This window comes from Phaenicophaeus curvirostris, chromosome 6 (genome assembly GCF_032191515.1).
Source record: "Phaenicophaeus curvirostris isolate KB17595 chromosome 6, BPBGC_Pcur_1.0, whole genome shotgun sequence".
Classification (NCBI taxonomy): Eukaryota; Metazoa; Chordata; class Aves; order Cuculiformes; family Cuculidae; genus Phaenicophaeus; species Phaenicophaeus curvirostris.
Window position 1 is genome coordinate 47,563,639 of NC_091397.1, and position 21,757 is coordinate 47,585,395.

The 21,757-nt window shown below is 37.9% G+C and overlaps 1 protein-coding gene across 3 annotated transcripts in view; it reads left to right on the forward strand.

Moving 5' to 3' along the window:
* CNOT10 (CCR4-NOT transcription complex subunit 10) overlaps window positions 1-21,631 on the forward strand; it is a 34,659-nt gene extending 13,028 nt beyond the window's left edge. Inside the window, exons 7-19 of one of the 3 annotated variants that reach the window (XM_069860085.1) lie at window positions 598-681; window positions 1,664-1,781; window positions 3,569-3,718; window positions 4,785-4,987; window positions 7,051-7,172; window positions 7,821-7,997; window positions 10,564-10,644; window positions 15,635-15,748; window positions 17,592-17,722; window positions 18,469-18,504; window positions 18,611-18,738; window positions 19,962-20,037; window positions 21,340-21,631. In XM_069860085.1, coding sequence (XP_069716186.1) covers window positions 598-681; window positions 1,664-1,781; window positions 3,569-3,718; window positions 4,785-4,987; window positions 7,051-7,172; window positions 7,821-7,997; window positions 10,564-10,644; window positions 15,635-15,748; window positions 17,592-17,722; window positions 18,469-18,504; window positions 18,611-18,738; window positions 19,962-20,037; window positions 21,340-21,494 — 1,575 coding nt within the window. In that variant the 3' untranslated portion in view covers window positions 21,495-21,631. The remainder of the gene's footprint in view (window positions 1-597; window positions 682-1,663; window positions 1,782-3,568; window positions 3,719-4,784; window positions 4,988-7,050; window positions 7,173-7,820; window positions 7,998-10,563; window positions 10,645-15,634; window positions 15,749-17,591; window positions 17,723-18,468; window positions 18,505-18,610; window positions 18,739-19,961; window positions 20,038-21,339) is intronic. The other 2 variants (XM_069860088.1, XM_069860086.1) reach the window with 2 other exon arrangements.
* The last annotated feature ends 126 nt before the right edge of the window (window positions 21,632-21,757 follow it).

The following is a 21,757-nucleotide window of genomic DNA, read 5'->3' on the forward strand; positions in this document are numbered from 1 at the left end:
TGATGCTGTGTTCTTGAATTTCACATTGTAAAACAAATGAATGAATTTAACTTTCTTTTTTGTAAGATCCATGCACAGGAAAAACTGACTTAACACCAAAAAAAACCCTAATTTCAATCCCTGCAGTTTATCATGGTTTTTTTTCATTGCAGTGAGCTGCACTGACTTTGCATTTTTTAGACCTACAACAGTCTAAATCATCTGAGGTTTTATTTTTCTGTACTGTTAAGTGGAAAAACATGTGAAGTAACAAAATACTTCTCTATATCAGCATTCACTTACTGATGTTTTCAGTTAGTAGGTAAATGTCTGTGATTAAGGGGTTAGATTATTTTACTTAGTTTGTCATTGTAAGTGCTAGTATCTGTGTTTGAACATAGGGAATGTGTTGACTGTTGAACAAAATGTGCATCTGCTTAGTGTAGATATGAAGCCTATGAATTTGTTGTTGAAAGTCTGAATAGAATTTCTTTTTTTGGGAAGGCTTTTTACTACGTATTTTTAAGATGTATATAAAAGATTGTTATAACTCTCTAGATATGGTTGATCTTGCAAACCTGCATGTGTTATTGTTGTAAAAATCTAATTTTTTAACAGTATAAAGTGAGAGCCTATATCCAGATGAAGTCACTAAAAGCATGCAAAAGAGAGATCAAGTCTGTTATGAATACAGCTGGGAATGTAAGTCTTCTTAATACTATTGTTTTTTTCTGATCTAGATCTGTTGTGCATCTTAAAACTGAATTTGCTAACTTTACAAAAAGGTCTGTTGGGGATGCATGTCTGAAATAATGCTTTGGGTTGTCAGTGGGGTTTGTAACCTCTTTTCTGCAAATGTAATCATGGTAAATTTTATTATTTGTGCTGCTTTCAGTTGCTCAGAATAAATGCACTTGATTGTTAATGATACCAAAATAACAGTGAAACACTATATAATAAACAGGTTCAGATTGCTTTATAATATAAGCAGCGCAAAGCAAACTTCAGTTTACTATAAATGTTGCAGATATCCAAACTTCTGACATCATTGGTGGTCTAAACCAGTTCATAGAAGATTAATACTGGGTTATGCAGGTTTGGCTGTGGGTTTTTTTACTGAATTTTTTTGTAGGCTTGCTGAAAAGCAGTTTATTTTTCATGTAATTCTCAACTCAGAATTATGTCCACCATACCAGATAAATTCTACATTAACTGAGGAGCAAGGAATAGCAGGAGAGTGCTTTACTTTTTGTTGCCAGTCTCAACGGCTGCTAGTTCAACAGAAATCCTTCTGGATTATGAGATCCCTGTTGGCTGACCAGGAAGATCACAGCCCAGGAGGAAGTTCATTGAACTCTGCAAGGAGGGGAATGTACTAGGAGATGGATTGGAGAAAGATCCTCTTAAACAAAAAGGAAGTCCTCTGCGTTTAATCATTGCCATGAGAGAGTTCTCTTGAATAATGTTGTGTTAGAGTAGTAACAAAGGGTGTGCATAGATTTGTAGTTCAGAGGAATTGAGTGTTAATTGTGCTCAACAAGGAAATGGTACTTAATGAAAGTATTAAAGCCTAAGCCCATGAATTTTTCAAATGGAGGCAGAGGCAAGGTGTTTGTGGAGTGATTTAATGCTAGCAGTAGAAATTATAAAATGAGATAATTAATTGTTGGTTTCTCCTTCACAGTCAGCTCCTTCTCTCTTTCTTAAAAGCAATTTTGAATATTTGAGGGGCAATTATCGTAAGGCGGTGAAACTTCTAAACAGTGCCAACATTGCTGAACATCCAGGCTTCATGAAAACAGGTAAAATAGAAAACCTTCATCCTGCAAGTACATAAATGTGTAGTATAATCGAACTACTCATTGATATTAATTCTAAGCATGTTAATGATTACTTCAGGGAGTAGGCCCTGAATGTCATGGGTTTATTTTCTGGATATGTTTTCATCTTTCTTGTTGTGCTCCTTCATGTAACACTATTGTGTTTTTCATTGAACATTCTCATAGACAGTGTAGTGGTTGTCTGAGGAAATGGATTAGTGAAGGTGTAAATGTAGCATTTACAAGGCTTATATGTGGACCTCTAAATCAAGACATGAAACAAAAGGCAACATTCTACATCTAAAAATAAGATTTCAGATTGTACTGAGAGGTGACTATAGCAATTCTAGTGATTATTGTGGGGGAAATGCAAATGTTTAATGAACTTCAAAATTTTACTTCTGTTGCATGACATTTTAAGTTACTTATATATCTAGAAAGTGTATATATAAATATATACAATGTGTATATATACATACATACAGTCACTGTGTATGGTATTAAATATATTTGAGATTTTAGTTGACTATTTAATATATCAACTGAAAAATCTGGAGAGAAAGCTGTGACTTGTGTCAGTAGAAAGCTACAATTAGCACTGTAAAACTACTCAGTTTCTTTACTACTTTGTTCAGTGCTGGGTTTGTGATGAAACTCTCAATTTCTTGTGATGCGTGATCTTTTAGTAGATATTGCTGTGTAGATTGCAATTAGGTGACAGAAGTCACAAAGTTGGTGCTGGAAATCACAAAGCTGAGTAAATTTTGTTAGCTTTTGTATTTACACATAAATTTCATGAAAACACTAAAAATGTTTGCCATAATGCCCAGTCTGGCATATTTAGAATTTAATGTGACTTATCTTTCTGGAGTTTCTATGTTCTTTTTATACCTTAACACTTTCTGGAATGTTCTAGTTTCATATAACATTTTTGCACAGTAGAATGTTCAATTAACAGTCTTCCTAGGTTACAATTAAAATAATGTCTAGTTAATTTGTTAATGGTTTGTTTCTTGGTTTTTTGAATTTTTACATTGGGTTGGTTTTTTATCAATGGTAAAAAGTTTCAGTTACCAGGACATAGGTAAAATGCTTAATTTTCTGGCCTTTATTATTTAGGAGCCTCTTACAGTGTTACCTGAATATGATGTATTTAGGAAGGAGAGTGCATTTTCTGCTCGTATGGTTAGGTAGATATTTGTTTCTCAGGCAGGTAACATATAACTTGAGAATTTGATAGAATCATAGAATGATTTGGGTTGGAAGGGACTTTAAGGATCATCCAGTTCCCATCCCCGCCCCTTGCTGTGTGCAGGGACACCTTCCACTAGACCAGGTTGTTCAAAGCTCCATTCAGCCTGGCCTTAAACACCTCATGGGATGTGACTTTTCTGGGCAAGAGGCTGTATGCTAAATGCTACAAAAACCTCCATGTGAACTTACTTCAGCTTGCAATCTATCAATTTGCCTTTATACCTGTCTCTCTTAGAACGTGGTGCATAAGATCTGGAAATCCATGGCTGCTTATATATAGGTCACTTCAGGTCAACTGCCTAAGAGAACCAGGATGGTGTACGGAAATGTAGGTTGTTAAAATGCTTGTGAGGCAAGGAGGTAACTGCAAAATCCATGAACATCTTTCTGAAGAACGTGTTTAATGAACTACCATCATATTCTATATGCTGACCCATGAGAGAGTAGTTGGGGGCATTTTATGGGCTCAGTCACACTTCTCAGTTTACAAAACCAGTCTTTTGCTGTTCTCTCAGGTGAATGCTTAAGGTGTATGTTCTGGAACAATCTTGGCTGCATCCACTTTGCAATGGGAAAGCACAATTTAGGAATTTTTTACTTTAAAAAAGCCTTGCAAGAAAATGATAATGCATGTGCACAGCTAGGAACGGGAAGCTCAGATCCAGGTAAGACTTTTAAGAACTGAATATAGTTGGTGGAAGAGGGGTTGGTGAATCAAGAAAATAGGAGATAGAAGCAGAGATAGTGATGAAATATGTTGTTTTTTTTACTGTTTTCTTTGCTGTTGGCCTGGGGCAATTGCTTTTTCCTTGTTTATAGTTTGACTATCAGTCAGGGAGATAAAACAAAATAAAGTTTCTGTGACCTATTATGCATCATTAGAGATGTTATGGTCCTGCTGATGGTAGGTAGAATCGTCAGGACTTGAAGGATTAACAGGGGTGGTTGGTTGGTTGGTTTTATTTCTGCTTGGGAGATATAGAAAATGTGCAGTACAATACCATTAAGTAATCATTTGGAAGATGGTGTATATCCCAAACTTTCTCACTGAACAATTCCCAGACTTGTATGAGAAACATTCATCTATAATTTAGTTTTATGGTTGATTTTATCTATAAACTTCTGTTGTAAATATACAAAAGGCAAGAAGATAAACATAGTAAGTTCTCTTGTTTTGATTATTAATACTTAAGGTTTTTTTTCTCTTCCAATTAAATGATTTCATGATGAAGTGATAATTTTTTGTTTCTTATTTTTTTTAAAAATCATTTCTTTAAAATCTTCAGAACAGTTACTATTATGCATTTTACTGTCTTCCCTATTCTCCCCTGGCCCTGTAGTGAAGTGCAGTCTTAGGTACCGGTGTGAAGACAAAGTGTTTTATGCTTGTTAACAGCAAAGTATTCTTCTGTAATTTATATGAGTAACAAAGTTGTGATTTCTCACAAATCTGGAATTCAGTATAGTTATATAACAAGTAGCTCGAGTGACAAGGAACATGCATGGTAAGCATTTAATGTGCTTCAACCTTTACTGAGAAGACAATTAATTTGTCTTTGATACCAGCTTTGACATAGAAAAAAATTATTTACAGAGGGAAGACAGGGAATTACTGTGATGAAAGTGGGGTTTGGTAGTTTTTCGGTGTTTCACACAGCTTCCCTTCTCCCACAGTTATATTTTCTGCTCTCCTGAGTTGCACATCCCATATGACGTAATCCTCTTCTGCAGGTAAAAAATTTTCAGGGAGACCCATGTGTACACTACTAACTAACAAACGATATGAGTTGCTCTACAACTGTGGAATTCAGCTCTTGCACATTGGGAGACCCTTAGCTGCCTTTGAATGCCTGATTGAGGCAGTCCAGGTTTATCACTCAAACCCTCGTCTTTGGCTGAGAATAGCAGAATGCTGTATTGCTGCAAACAAAGGGGTGAGTAGATTTACAGATTCCTTATTTTGGTTATTGTTATGAAATACATGTGATCACTGAAGGGAAGAAGTAATGCACAGACTTGAACTATGTTCTTTAAAGGCCTAATGTTGCAACACCATTGTGTAAGTCCAGATTAATTATTTTTGTGTGTATGCGTGTTTGTGTTTAATCTGAAGCTGCAGCAAGTGGAGAAAAAAACACCATAAAACCAGTATTTTGAGACGCAGTGTTTAATTGACTTCTCTAAGATCAGAAGAATTTGAGTAGGCTATTCAAAGTATTGGCGTGAGATGAAATAGAATCACATAAGTGGCTGTTTAAAGCTGTTTTTCTATGAAATTACAAGTTTTTTGCTGGTGAGACTGATTAAGCATGATTTTGTGTTGGCAATTTACCATCACACTGCTTTTGCATTCCAATTCATAATCTGAATGGGTAATTCTGAAGTGGTTTGAAGCACATGAGGTTTCTCAGAGTCTTCTGTTGGTTTACCTTACTTTGTCTTGAAATAGTTTTAGAAATAAACATAATATTGTTATAAACTTGTATTATTCTCTAATGGGGCACCTCTTTATAACAGGAAGCAATGTGTTCTTTCTGTAGTGAATGCTCTCTACTTAAATGTAGCTAACTAGCTTTATAAGTTTGACTATTTATGGATATGTTACGATGCCTCAGCTTTCCTCACTATAATTTCATATTGGTTGCAAAATCTTGGGGCTTATCTGTATTTATAGATAGATAAATGCTGTATAAAACCATGTATGGTATATATTGAAAACAAATGATGACAATAACAAAACAACCCTACAAGTAATAATATCTTTTTCTGTGTGAATGGAAAAACTGACTTGCTCAAGATCTTTTCTCCGTACTAAGTTCTATAATTCCAAGGATTTCTCTTCCTGGATTGCAGAAATAACAAGGTGAGATTGGAGTTGGTGACCATTTGTAGTATCCAAGGAAGGAAAATTTTTGTAGCTGTTTTTGGAGGTTTGATACTCACTTTGAGGCTTGATGCGCAGACACAACTTAGATAACTAGAATTCTGCTTAAAAGGACAGTGTTTAGCTGTCTGGAAAAGGGAAAGAGACCCTCATGGGGCACTTCATTTATTACAGGCTAGCCAAAGCAGTAGATCATTACAGGCTCCTGAAGCATAGCTTCCCTCTTCCTACAATTGTGATGTTGTGTTGTATACCAGAGAGCTTGAATTCAGGTCACAAAACCAGGTTGCTGTTACCTGAATCTGTAATCTTAAGAGAAAAAAATTAAGGTATAAATTCATCGTATGTATTGTGATAGTAAATGCCATTATAACGTCAATATTCATATTCACAATAGATTCTGATAAATTTTCTAAAAAGTGATAGCTATTTAAAATCTAGGGTAACTTTTTCCTTAAAACTGTGACTCTTCATCGCTAACTTGGCTTACCAAAAAGTTAAGAAGGCTCGTGGCAGAACAAACAAATACCAGTAAATACGGTGTAAAGGTAATTCTTGGGGCTGATAGTTAGGGTGCTCTAAGTTCGTTTGACCCCGAGAATGTCTGCGTACTCAAAAATCTGTTAAATGAGTTAATTTAATTTAACTTTGCATATGCTGTAGTTCAACTTCATGCTCCCCATGGAGTGGTTTGAGAGCAGCTTTTTCAGCAGGGAGAGAAGATGGCAGGTGTTACAGTGCCAATTCTGAATGGTATTTAACTGATCGTATGATTTCTTTTTAGATATCCTGGCAGCTCTTTTAATACTACGGGGTTCATTGTTCTTTTGCTTTCAAAACAGGCAAGAGCAAGAAACTAGGTCAGTAGGCTATCAGACAAGCTGTCAGAACTAATCTGTAGTTACTCTGTGTGCAGTAAAATCCCTCTGCAACACAAAGACAATAGAAGGTGCCTGATACTTCATGGTAGTTTAAATTTAAAACTGTATGCATATAAAGTATTAATTTTTACATTTTAGCAGGGTTCAAAGTCTTCTTCCTGCTTTCCCATGTTCTATTCAGCCCTCATTCAAAAGCCTTGATATTTTAATCCTTTTTATTTTTTTCTTTTAGACATCAGAACAAGAGACTAAAGGTCTTCCTAGCAAAAAGGGAATTGTGCAATCTATAGTAGGTCAAGGCTACCACCGTAAGATAGTCCTTGCATCTCAGTCAATACAGAATGTTGTTTATAAGTAAGTATGTTTTCCATGGGCTCTTTATTTTATTGTAGCTTTAAGGTCACATATCTGTTTACCAAGAGTTTTTAAAACTCATAGAATACATGTTCATTTTGGAATTATCAATGTAATGATGAAAGGGGCATGCTAAAATGCTTGCTGAATCCCACTTAAACATCATTTGGATGCTTCCTCTGTTATGGCCAGCAGAGGGCTTAACTGTATTCTTTGTAACTAAGAAGGCCATTAAAAATTAAAATTGATTCCTCTGAAATATTTCCTATTCTCTAAATCTGTCTTCTTTCTCTTACTTCGGGAAAAAAAAAATCAAACTGCTTTCAGTAATCCACTTAAGAAAAATACAGGAAGAATCTAGTTGGCCTGTCATAAAGCTTAAGGAAGTGAAATAAAAATCAAACAGGAGAACTTCTTGTAATTATGTAGTTGAATCTGCCCACTCTATTTGGACATCGTGATGTACTTTTCCTGTATAAGAATATCACGATATGGAAGTCTTCATAAATTAAATCTGTAATATTAAAACATTATTTAACTTTTTTAGGATAATTTTTCCTCTGCTTTCATATTTTTCTGGAGCTCTGCTTTTATTTTTTTAATTTAGTAGGCTTGCTACTAACTGGCTAACTTCTGTGTCTCTTTAAGTGACGGGCAGTCCTCTGCAATACCTGTAGCCAGTATGGAATTTGCAGCGATTTGTCTAAGAAACGCTTTGCTGCTACTGCCAGAAGATCAGCAGGAGCCAAAGCAGGAAAATGGATCTAAAACTAGTAATCAGCTGGGGGGAAATACAGAAAACAGTGAAAGCAGTGAAGCATGCAGGTAAACAGAAGTGCATATAAACCTTTCTCTTTGTCCAAAGTAACTCTTTGCCGGCAGTTTGTCTGCTACGTTTCCTATGTGGCCAGCATCAAAAATAACATATTTGTAAATGCGCTTAGTAGTGTTGAAATTTCCAAAGAAATTAAAGAAATTGGTTAGCTGCTTGTTGTTTTAATTGCCAGTACGCTAAGTTAAGAATAAAACACTGAGTTGATTCCTGCCATTCCTAACAATCTTAATAAAAGAAAGCCAATGTCTAATTTTTTTCACTGGCCACCCTATTTTCTGTGCTGCAAATGCTGTTTTTCCCACACCCTCCCACAGTGCATATTGGTATTTCTCTAATTGTAAGTGAAGTCTCACATCTTACAGTGACTTTGTATGTGCATGTGCACCATGTACTTGATTCAATATAGAAATGTCTAGTGATTCAGTTGTAAATATTTCCCCTTGATCAGATCTGACATTCCTCAGTCCTACTATGCTTTGTTATTCGTTTTAGACTAGAAATGGGAAACCTACATTTAGAAGATAAGTAGGAAAACAGCATGGAGCTATTGCTTAATAAATAGCATTTTACAAGAAAGAGTTTAAGAAAAATCTCTCTCTTTTTTAAAGCTTCAGAGAAAGTAACTTGTAGACAGTGTATGCTAAATATGAAATAGCAGGAATGTGGTTTAACTTTTTGCATTGATCCTGATGCATTCCAAATTTCCTTTTAAGAGCAACTTTGACCATAGCCTGTGCCTTCATTAATAACCATTTTGAGAGGAATTAGAATCACTAATCCAAAAAAAGTGACTGTGTTGGACTTGTGCTACTTAGAGTAATGAAAAAAACCACAATTGTTTTTTTCCACAAAAGATTGGATCCATTTGTCAGGATTAACTGCACATACACTGTCTTGCTTAGACACAAGGTGCATCCCTGTATATTCTGTGGTTGCCTGGGGGTAGATTAGGGCAGGGAGTCAGTGGCTGCTACTGTTACAACAATATTTGAAGGCTGTTCTCTCCTTTTCCCCCCCAGTGACAGTCTTTCCTGTCAAGTGACCAAATTACTAAAAGTTTGGGAGATTTTTGTGTTTTCTTTTTTTGATACTGAGGTTGAAGGTTGTGAAATGACTTCCCCCAGCACGTATGGTTTAAATGGGACTTCAGTTTTAAGCTTATGGGGCCCACTGAGGGGCAGCGATGAAAACAAAATGGTGGCCCTTACTCAGACAAGACATCCTTTTTTGTTTTGTTGAGGGGGAGGGAGGATTGGTTTGTTTTTGTAGGAGTAGTGAAAGGAAAACATGCCCTGTACGGGAAGATCCTTTATTACCTTCTGCTTTCAAAACCAGATGCTTCTTCAGCTTAAAAAAAAAAAAATTGAAAAAAGACTCCCCTCATATCTCCCAGTGGTTGTTGCCAATTTCAAAATATCCAGCAACAAAGCAGAATTTGTGTGTTCTTGAATTCATGTGTCACATTCTGAAAGGTTCTCTAAGGATTTGTTCCTTCTGACAAGGGACCCTCTGTAAGAGAACAGTAAAACATATAAGGCATTTGAAGAAAATCACGCTAATTGAACAGGATGGTTTTGAAGCAAATCCCGCTAATTGAGCAGGCTGATTCTGAGGCAGATTCTTCTCTTATTCACAAGAAAACAGTGAATACTTTCAGTGGTTAAGAGTATTTTTTCAATCTGATTTTTGGCGAGGGCGTGAAGTGTATATATTCCAACAGTATTGAGTACAAGTTTCCTTCGAGTCTGTCGCTATCTGTTTGGAAGATATAAGTTGGAGTTATCTTACCTTTTTGTAAGAAACGGGTATGAAACTACATCAATTAAAAACTTCTTGTTAAGTGAACAGACTCAGTTTCACCTCTGTTTTTTTTTATCTATTTCTAAACTTCTGTGTCTCTCTGCCAAGGTGCAGCTGTTTGCCTTCTCTTCAGTTCTTATTCTAGAAGGATGTTCTTTCAGCTTATTGGAGAGCAAAGTTGCTTACTTTTTAAACAGAGGGAATACTTGCTCCTGCGAAAAAAGCTAATTGTAACTTTAAGAAAGTGGAACTTAATTTAAAAAGAAAAAAAGATACTTTGGAAAAAATAATAAAAATAAAGGGCAGCTCTAAGTCTAAAGGAAGCTGTGGCACTTTGTGTTAATCTTTCTAGAATATTTATATAGTTAGTTTTTAAAATGTCTAGGGAGAGAGAAGGTTTACTACTTTTGTACAGGCTAAAAGAAGTGGGCTTGAAAATACGGTGAGTTCTGTATCTCTCCAGTTTAAAATTGTCCTACACTGAACTTGAGAAATAGCTCAGGGCTGTGGAGAATGGGTTGTTCAGTTTATCAGTCGAATCCTTCCAGAAAATGTCCCCTTTCTCAAACAGAATAGCTAGGATATGAGCATGTGCCTCAATTTCTGCATAGCTTCATTTCCCTGCTTTTTAGGCTATAGATTTTTTTGCTGTCCTTTAAAATGGAATGAATAAATATCAATGCTTATTACACTGAGTATTTTTTAATTAATTATTAACAGTTGCTCATTATAATTAATGCACTGATTTTATTCTAGCAATAAAAGTCACGAAGGGGATAAATTCATTGCAGCTCCACCTTCTTCACCTTTGAAGAAACAGGAATTGGAAAATTTAAGGCAAGTATATAATATAAAATATTCACCACTAAATGAGCCCCCTCTTAAACTATGCTGCGATTCTGGGATAATTCATGATTCTTTTTTTTTTTTTTTTTAAGGCACTAGCGATGTTGAATTGTAGTTGTTAATCTAAGAATGATTTTCAAATGCATGTGCTTCCTTTCTTTTGGGCTTTGAATCTGAACAAATAGAAACCATCCAGAATTACAATTCAGAAGGTAGATCACTCTGTTTGATCCCACAATTGTATGCTTGGAATTATATATTGGACAAAACTAAAAGAAAAAATCAAGTCCCATAAATAACAAAGCTAAAAACCTGACAATGGCTGCTGTGATTGATTGAAGGAGTGGAAATTGCTGTGTGATACCTTTTCCCTTTAAGGCCTCGATAAAGGCTACTTGGGAATTCAACTCCCACAACACTATATGCTTGTTGGAAGGAAAAAAAAAAAGTGATGAAAGAAGCTATGTGCTTTCAAATAAGACCAATGCTAATATCAGCAGGAGTAAATCCACAATTTGCATAAAATAGAAAGAAAAATTGTCTCTGTCCAAGCATTTCACTTCCTCATCATGGAGCAACAAAGGTAAAATTTGACCAGAGACTTTTTCATGTTCTCAAAAATCTCTAAACTTCTTGTTCAACAGTCTGAGTGCTCTCCAGACAGAGTAACTCCCATACATCTAAATAAGTATCGTGTTATCTGGAACTTCTTTACTTTTCCCCAACAAGGTTATCATCTGCTGGCAACGTTAATTATTACAGTTGGCTGCCAGCCTGTTGAAAATATCTCTTAATATTAAGCTTGCACCTGTTTAGAAAAAAAAAAATCTGTTTTAAATTTCCAGTATGGACAAAGCATACAGTAATTTCCCACTTAGTCTTAGCTAAACACTCTGTTCCAGCTTAACCCCAGGTAACCTGTGTTTTATAATGACCAGCTTAACTTTTGCTTTGCTTCAGTATGTGTAGCAAAACTACTTGTATTCGTTTAAAAGTAATTTAGCAGGAATCTGTGAGGAGACATTATTGAGACCTTGATTTTTCTGAAGTGGTACCAGAGTACGCAACTTGAAATAGAAAGCAGTGGATTAAAACCAGTGATGTGGGTCGGTTGTGGGATTTTTCTTCCTCCTGACTGTTGAAAACATGGTTGCCACATGTCAAAATTGCGTGGTGACACACTGATTCATTTTTTTTCTAATTCATAGTCTGTCTTTTTTTTTTTTCTTTTTTCCACATCAGCTGTTGTTATCTACTGATGAAACCTGACAACATGTCAGGAAAAACTTATCAGTTTAGCAAGGATTACACTGCTTCTGGTAAAGAACATCATACAAGGAAACAAAAAGCATTGATTTATTTTTTTGCAGTGTTTGCTTTGGTGGTTAAATGCAGAGGACTAGGCAGCCCTAGAGAGTGGTTCTGCTAAAGTTGTTTTAGGTTTCTGCAGATAGCTGTGAAAAGCAGAATATGTTACACTCAAATGTTGGTAGTCTTGCTCACTAAGGACCTAAGTGAGAAAATTTAAATTCTTATCTAGTCAGGGAAAAGTAAGAAACAATGCTGAATGTTAGCAAGGATTATCCTGAGGAATAGAAATAGTTGTCTATTCAAGTCAAGTTTTCCCTGTTAAGTCACTGGATTGGAAAAATCTGTTACTTCTAGAACTGAAATGTGGAGCTAAAGTGCTTTTTTTGACATGATTTTGTACAGTTGCACATCCTAATAAGAGTTTAAAATGACTGACTTAGCCCCTAAGTATTTCTTAAAAAATAAAAATGCCATCTAGAAAAGGCTTGTTTGTCATATGTAATGTTTGGTACTTGTGCACGAATTAGTCGAACAGACTGTCCTTGTAATAAGCAGTAATTCAATTGCAAGGTTTTAAAAGCAACAAGCTGAAGTCTGAGGACATAAAATGTTGCTAAGAATTTGCACATAGAAGTAGAAACTTCAAATTTTTCTTATGAGTTTCTTCTAAACAATTCTCCTCCTTGCCCCTTCTCACCCTGCAAGAAGCTGATTCCCTTGCTCTGCTCTCAGCCTGTGGTATGTCTCACCACACCAGAACAACCTAGCACTGTTAAAATATGCCAAGAGTAAAGGAGTTCTGGCTGGCCACAGTGCTGTATTTAGAAAATGTTGTGGATTTTATTGTAAAAATTGAGATGGAAGGCACCAGACCTTGTAGCCTTTTTCTCCCTGGACTGAATAACTTTGTGTGAAAATGTTTATTTCCCCCTTCAAAGCAGCTAAAGATAAGGGAATAGTTTGATCAGCTGCTTAGTCCTGAAGAGCTTTGAACTGCAAAGCCTTACTATAAGGCACAAAATCAAATTTTACTATTTTTGCTTTCTTTTGGCTCTTTCATTGGCCCTCTCCACCCCATCATTATGCTTTATTTACTTATGTAATTCTGAAGTTTGTGTATCCTAGTACTTACAGGAGCATCACTGACATTGCTAATACTTTACAGGTAACACTGTGGAGACTACCATTGCCCACCAGTATACCTTTTCTTCTCCACACCTACCTAGTATTACCTCATTTGTCTGCTTAAAGATCACAGTGGTCTGTTTGACACTACAAGCTTACAATGATTATCACCAGTAGCTGTTCTACTCTTCTCCCTCACTGTCAGCCACTGCATATTTCTCCCTCATCTCCCCTTCACCGGTGCTGAATTTCCCCATTAAGTCAGCACGATCCACATTCTTTATTTCTAATATTTTGGATTTTTCTGTCTGCATTGAAACATAAAAAGTGCATGGCTTCTAAGCACAATATTGGATAGCTATTTTAAATTATTTCAGACTAGTGGTATTTTCTAAGTGATTTAGAAATGCCATATTTGGTGCCTTGGTAGTAAATTTTGAACAACGGGATTTACTTTGCCTCACCCTTGGCCTGAGAATAAACCAAGTCAGATGTGGGGTTTGGGTTTTGTAAACCTGCAGTCAGTGTGGGCTGACAAATCTTGTTGCCTAGACCTACACAAGAGGCTGTTTGACATAATCTGGCAGTTTAAAAAAACATTTTTCTTTTTCCTAGTGCAAAGGCAGTTTTATTTAGGGCATGCAGAGGCTCAGTGATGCTGGAAGTCTGCCGTGCTCAAAGGCGACCTGTGGAGTTTTGTCAGAATCCTGACCGGGGTGAAAAACTAGTTTGTCTTTTCCCTTGTGGTGCAATTCTTCTGCTCCGGTTAGCTGTCAGCTCTCTTGAGTGTTTGGTTTAGCCGGCTCAACAATGGGTCCATGTGTGCAAGAACAGTACTGCAGGGAAGAAAACCTGGGTATTTTCCTCTTTACGTGGCTGTTGCTGAAGAATTCTGCCAACTCTTACATGGCTTGAACTGTCATGAGTCCTTAGAGGAGGAACAGGTTTCGGTTTTGCTGGACTTACCTGTCGTGTGATTGGAACGTGTCTTGTGTTGGAATTCACACTTTCAGAAATAAAAATAGACTTTAGAAAAGTTGTGGGGAAATTGAAGGCATGAATTGACGTAAAGGGCAGTAGCAACCAACTCTGCAGGCCTTGACTTGTGTCTAAGGGTATTTTGCTGGTGATGCTTAGCATCTCTGCTGCTTTAAAATCTATGCTTCCTTGAGGCAGAGACAATAAGAGGCTAGTTAGAAGCAGATTGTTATTACAGAGATTTCCCCCCACATGCCTCCCCCCTCGCCAGTCATAACCTTTCAAAAATATTTTAGGTTTGGGACTTGAGCTGGGGAAGCTTTCCTCTCCCTCTCAAGCTTTTGTATGTGTTCAGATTTGATGTGACATCTGGGCATGGTGGAGAGGAAGTGGGGGGTAGGGAGAAACACTGAAGAAGTTTCTTATCCTGCTTGTGCATAATTAAGGACCATGCCTCCTGGGAAAGGGGAATAAAGGCACCCCAGGTTCTGCCACAAATTACATGACTTACTGCTGGACCAAAAGTGGGCTTGACAGTTGCCGGAAGGTTGGTGCGGTCATAGCCCACCTACTGGCGGGAGAGTCGAAGGCTCTCCTCCCATCGCTGTCATCGTGAAACCCCACTGAGAGGATCTGCTCTTCCTCCCTGGAGGACGATAGAGTCCGTGCTCACAGCAAGGTGTCTCAGGCAGAGGCTTGCCCCTAGAGAACAAGGCAGCCTACGCTGAATGATGTCTTATGAAGTGGAAAATATCCCCAAGTGCTGTGTTTGGGGGGGGAGGGTAGTTACCACAAAGTGTGAGCTTGCTTGGCCTAATGATGGCATCCTGACATGGGGTTATTGTTAGAAGATGGATAAAGTGAGTAGTTCAGATTACATTACAGGAACTGTCAGAGATTTTTCTGTTTTGGAAAGATAAGAAAGTCTGTGACAGCAACAAAATGCCACATGTCAATCAGAGTCTTGACAGCAGATTGTAGCTCTCAATTGAACATAAAACTGGAAATGCCAAATTCTCTAGTGTTTATTGTCTCCCTGTGTGCAAACATTGTACAATATAAGAGTGAAATATGTTGCAACTTAATTGATTGCTACTATGTGTTTGTAGATTGTACCTTATAGAAATCTACAAATCTGGTACCTTTTGCTGCAGCAGAAGAAGAGGGCGAGGAAGTACAAATGAGAGTGCAAGGCAAAAAGAGTGAAAAGAGGGTGAGAAAGGGAGACTGTCCATGAGAAATGATGCATGTAATGAGCTGCATCTTTTGTAATCTGTTAGATATGGTTAAAGTTGCAAAACGTTACTGAGCACATCCTGGTGGTCCTTGATGTATACTGGTAGAACATCATCTCCTAATTCGGAGAATGCAATTGAGGGCATAGGTAACAAAACACTAGCTCCTTTAGTTCATAGTTTGATGCAAAGACATTATTGAAAATTTATTTCCTCAGCGCTTAATAAGAAACAAATTTAACAGCTGCGTTTAGAATCATAGAATTCTCTGTTTAACATATTGGCTTCCCCCCTTTTTTTTTTTCTGTTTTCTTTTCTTTTTTTCCCTCCAGGTGCTCAATACTTGCGTGTAGCGCATACGTGGCTCTGGCTTTGGGTGATAACCTTATGGCATTGAATCACGCAGATAAACTTCTTCAGCAGCCAAAGCTGTCAGGGTCTCTTAAGTAAGTCTGTTGTGGTCATTTCTTCTTTCTTAGCCCTGCTTTTTGCTGGAGAGTTCTGAATTGGAGCTTCCAATGTCTGTAGCTGCTTGCCAATTCTGTATCTGATGCAAAGAGTTGCTTGACCCGCTCCTGTTCTTGTTGATGCCTTGACTAAATGTTCATTGACACACAGGAACATGAGTCCCCTCGTTTGTGTATGAATTCCATGTAATTCAGAATCTATTGCTGCTTTTGTTGCTGTTTGTTAATCCCCAGCTATGGGTGCCATGCAGTGGCAGGACTGTCAGGTCTCTGTCCTGATTCACTGTGGGGCTGCACGTGCTCGTGTTGGCGTAGCACAAGGGGCAGGAATGAGCAGCTGGGGGGGTGGACAACACCAGCTCAAGCCAGCGTGCTGCTGCTGAAAGCTTACTTAGCATCCGAGAGAAAGTTTGCTCGGTCAGTAGGGTACCAGACCTTGGGTGTGCAGGACTGTCACTTCACCTGCTACTGTTGCTTATATAAGTTCCATTCTTCAGTTTCTCTTACTCAGTTCTCATTTGACACTATGGTTTTTTGGAAGGATATTCAAAGCTCATGCTGTTTCTAGCCACCAGCTCTTGTACATCTCTGAAAATTCAAAAAGGCAACTTTCACCCCATCTTTCTGACCTGGTTTGTGCATTCACTTCCTGTGTCATAGACAACATAAAATATAGCAGAGGTTTTTTGGGAGTAATGATATTTTTCAAAACTGGTGATGCACTTGCAGAAAGCAAGTTAACTTGTGCTTGTTTTATATGCTAGCAGTGTACTCGAAAGCAGTCCAAGCCAATTAAATTCTTTGGCTCCCATGCTTGAAACTACTGCAGAAGCTCATCTTTTTGCATAGTCATATAAGCAAGATTTTAGAGGAGTTTGCAAGGTAACTCATAATTTAGTGAGGGCAGCATTACCATTACGTAATGCAGATCATAGTTTTTTGCAAAGGCAGAACACCTGGTCCCAGGAAAGTAGGCTTTTGTGCAGATGGGGAATATTGAACTGTTCCTGTTAAGTGAATAAGTTACATGTAGAAAGTTACATTTGCTGCATCAGATCTAAATTGCAGAAGTTATTCTGGATGATTGACTGGACTGGTATTTTACCTGAAGTTTTATAATGCAAACTGACTGTATAGTTGATTGTGATGAATTCTACTGTGTGCAGCCATGTAAACGTGTGTGTAGCCAGATAGAACAGGCGTGAGCTTTTTTGTTCAACTTTCAGATTAAATGTTTGCAAACTATACTGTCAATCAACAGGATTCCTTCTGTTCTGTAGTTGAAAAGGAAAGCTGATGATTAGCGGAGTGGAACTGCAGTGGCAAACATCAGACTTGCTTAATTCTTTTGCAAAACCTGCTGTTGGAAAGGTGTTTGTGCCCCGTGACAGGCCTGTATAGTTGCTGTCCTTAGAAATGCAGCCATCTTACAGAATTAGTTTGATTTTTATTGAATGTAAAGTCACTTAACACCTCAAATTATAGAGCTGTCCATATCCTGGGGTGTTTTTTAAGGATTCCCGATTTAATTCTCTGGGATAAAGCCATACCAAGCTACTGTCTTTCTGGAATGACAATTCTTGTGCATGAAGGAATTGTCACTGCTCAGGTGTAGATATTTTTTCCCACAACATTAATGCCCAAAAGCAGCAAATGGCAGAACTGGGTATTACGACATTACTTTATAAGCAAGCTAACTTCCATGCAAATATTTCAAGTAATAGTTTCCATGTGCTGGGGTTAAAAACTGCATTCGGTTTCTTATGTAACAAATTGTGGGAGTTGTTAGGCTGACATCTGTACCTAACTTTTGCTGTTGTAGGTTTCTTGGGCATTTGTATGCAGCAGAAGCTCTGATCTCTCTAGACAGAATATCTGATGCCATCACTCACTTGAACCCTGAGAATGTCACCGATGTTTCCCTTGGGATCTCTTCGAATGAGCAGGATCAAGGTTAATGAATCCACACTTCATTAGAACTGGTTATGCTTTCAGCAGCCTTCCTGCTGTAACTTTCTGTATGCAAATATAGTGATGATTAAGACATCTTGTTTTGAGACCATAGGGTGTTTGGGGGTTGATTTTTTGTTTGTTTGTGTTGTGGTTTTGGTTTTCTGGCTTTTGGTCTTTGTTTGGTTTGTCGTTCCTTTGAAGTAGCTAATTCTGTAACATATAAACACAACTGTGTATTGTAGCATTCTGGCTTATTTTAAGGTAACTTTTGAAAGCTACTTTTGTGAAATGTGCAGTTATGGTTAAGTTTGGGCTTCATACCTTCTCTTCCACCTTTTTAGTCTCTAAAGCAGGCTTTGAAGTACCAGTGAAGTCTATTTAATTGCAATTAGTGAGAGACAGGAGAGGGGAGAACTTAGTTAATCTGTATCTTAATCTTCCAGTTGGAAGTGTATATTCTGTAACAGAAACACAGTTTAGAGCCCATCTATATATAGAATTTATAAGTCTACAGCAGCTCTTATTTCAGTTTAAACTTCACCATAGTCATCTGCAAACCTAAATGCAAAACACTGAAGATGGGAAATCTTAAGTGACATAAATCTTGAGCACACTGGTATGTTTGCCCTCTTTAATGCCAGACTGTGAAGAAAGAAGCATATTTATATCTTTGTATTATTTTTGTAATAAGCTTTTAAAAAAAGCTCAAAAAACATGATGGGTTTTGTGTTTTCTTTTCATTGCAGGGTCTGACAAAGGAGAGAATGAGGCAATGGAATCTTGTAAGTACCAGCCACTGTATTCAACAGAGAACAGGAACTTACTTGGCCAGTTTGGAATAAAAGTGTAAGGAAAAAAAAAGGAATTTCTTTTTTTTTTTAATTGCAGCTGGTAAGCAGACGCCACAGTGTTACCCCAGTTCGGTCACATCTGCACGAACAATGATGTTATTTAACCTTGGAAGTGCTTACTGTTTAAGGAGTGAATATGACAAAGCTCGAAAGTGTCTTCATCAGGTATGAAAAACAGATCTTGAGAGAGCTTGAGACACAAATGTCCTTCCTTCAGAGTGCCCTTTAGATTACAGCAAATCCTGGTGATTTCATAGCCTAGGTTTGTTTGTGGAAGTCGCTGAGATGGCAGCTCCCTTCTGTCTTTATGAACCAATCTCTGTTAGTAACATGAAATGAAAGATTCCAAATTTCTTACTTGTGTAAGCAGTTCAATACCACTATGGGCAGCATTTTTTTTTTTTTTTAGATCAAAACAGTGGAATATGAGTTGGAAGCCTTTTTACTTTTCCTAAGTTTGTGTTTGTTTTTTTTTAATAGCCTAGCAGTAACTTAGATTTCAGAGGAGAAAGCTCTTGAGAACTTTGAGTTTACTTCTCTCTTAATTGGTTAGTAACTCTCCACCTAAGCTATTAATTTCGGGACTGTGAGAACAAACTGCAGTTCTGCTGGAGGCATGTTCCTTGCCTGCCTCCTGTCCCAGGAATTCTCAAGTACTGCTTTAGAAACTCCATCTCCACTTGGCCTGTGTCAGTGATCTGTGTTACAGCTGGGACTCATCTCTTTCTATGATGATGTTGTCTGTTTGCAGCCATTCGTGTTTGCCAGGAAGACCACTCAAATGCATTGTTCTCTTCATCTGCAAACTGAAACAGCAGTCTTCCAAATCACTTCATAGCATTTTGTAGGTGAACAGGTCCAAATTCTGTGACGTTCTCAGCTGCTTAAGGCAGTTGCCTTACTCCTTTTTTCCTTCTTGAGACTTCTTAGGATTGGGCAGGTGTCCCTGCTTGGGCTCCATAGCATATGTGGGAAGCCCAAAGGAGGGTAACGCCATCTGTAGATGTGAAGTATAGAAGATCTCTGCATCTACAGTAAATTCATTGAGTTCATAGCTGAAAAATATTTGTGTATGTAAAGCTAATGAACAATACTTGTTGACTTCGTATTCTGAACTTCACAGCAGTGGAGTTTCCACCTTCTTCACCTTCTCACCAGGAAACCATAGTAGATTTGCCCAACAATTACAGACTCAAGCATACAGCAGATGGTGCTGCTAATTAGCGTGAAGCGGTCTTGCAAAGTAGATAATCTTTCAGTCTCTCCTTGCATGCATAAATCTGAGGGAGTGTATTACTTCGAAAAAAAATCTTATCTCAGTTTGTGAGTTGCTGGATGTTTCTCTTAAGCACTTTTTCCCCCCCACCCCTTTCTTCTTTTTCAATAAGGCTGCCTCACTGATCCACCCCAAGGAGATCCCTCCAGAGGCTATTCTGCTGGCTGTATATCTTGAATTACAGAATGGTAAGGAAATTAACTCTTCCCCCAACAATAAAAATCTTGTTTTACCCTGTAGGCTGCAGTGTTGAATGTGATTGTGTATTTTTTAACATGTTTTAACATTTTTTCCTTGAATTTTACAGCTAGGCAAAGTTTTAGAACAGATTCATAGAATCATAAAGTGCTTTGGTTTGGAAGGGACCTTTAAAGGTCCTCTAGTCAAGCCCCCTTGCAGGAACAGGGACATCTTTAATTCAATCAGGTTGTTCAGAGACATATCCAGCCTGATCTGGAATGTTTCTGGGGATGGAGCCTCTGTTACCTCCCTGGGCAACCTGTTCCAGTGTTTCACCACCCTCTTCCTTATATCCAGTTTAAATCTACCCTCCCTTAAGTTTAAAACCATTTTAAAACCTGATTCTTTTCAAATGTTCTGCCAACCCAGACTTGGGATGTAAGGGGAGGAGTGTGGTCATCATCTAGTCTTTGTAGAGTTGTGCCAGTATTTTGAATGCTGCCCTTCAGGCCCTGTCTCCTTTTTACACTGCTGCAGATCCATGTATCTGCACCTTCATTTCCATTGTTGTTTGCCATCCTGTGCTTACACATTCCAGACGTCCTAAATATTCATCTTCTGAGCTGAAATCTTCTATGCTTTGTGCAGAAGTCAGCGGTCTTGGATAGGCTCAGTAAAACACTCAATGAGACTTATGCTTGAAAAGACTTGTCATTATAAGACAACTGCGGTCCAAGTTTCCCAGAGAAACCATGTCAAGGCCTATGTAGCTTGTAATACTGACAACTCTGCCTTCCAAAATCCTTCCTGTTGAAGGTTTACTGTGTTTGCATGGTAAAAAAACCACTCTACATAATGGCAAAGAGGAAAAATTGCACTTAAATTCTGCTGTGTGAGTGGACTGGTGCAGCTGCACTGTTGAAACTTCATGGTTGTGGACCTGTGTCCCTTAGGGCTTAATTCTTTGTGTTGAGAAATGTTCAGTGTGCTTCTCCTTCCATTGTCCTGCGTTCATTTGCATTCAGAATTGAGACCTCTACAAAGCTTTGCTTATAAAGGTGTTTCTAAGTTGGAATTTTGGAAACCTACTTTTCTAAGTACATAACCAAAAAGACCTGAAGACATCTGTTTGTTCTATAAATGGCCACAGAATGGGGCATCGCTTCTGAAAATAAAAATGTAGTGAAAGGCAAGTGTTTGATAAGAGGAAGAATGTTTCACAATGACTTTTTACAAGGCCATGTAGTGATAGGATGAGTTGTAAAAAGGCCCTTTTTTCCTACTTTTTTTAATCAAAAGTTGTCTTGTAGGTAACACCCAGCTGGCCCTGCAGATCATCAAGAGAAACCAGCTTCTCCCCTCTGTGAAAACACTCTCCGACATGCGGAAGAAGCCTGTTTTTCAGCCGGTCCACTCCATCCAGCCCATTCAGATGCCAGCTTTCACCACTGTTCAAAGGAAATGAGGTCACGCTTCAACCTGCTGCTGCCCTGCCCAGGAGGGCTTGGGATTTTGTATATTTTTTTTAACCTAGGACACCTGCATACCCCAATTGCTGGAGTGTGTTCATTTCTGTAAATTTTTAATAAAACATCTAAACAAAAAAGGCATTCTTGGAGGTGTTCATAAAGGTGATTTCATGACAGAAGAGAGGTTGGTGTCTGTTTAGAATGTGAATGGCAGTTTACTTGCCATGAAAAGTGGTTAACTAAGTGTAATTCTGCTCTT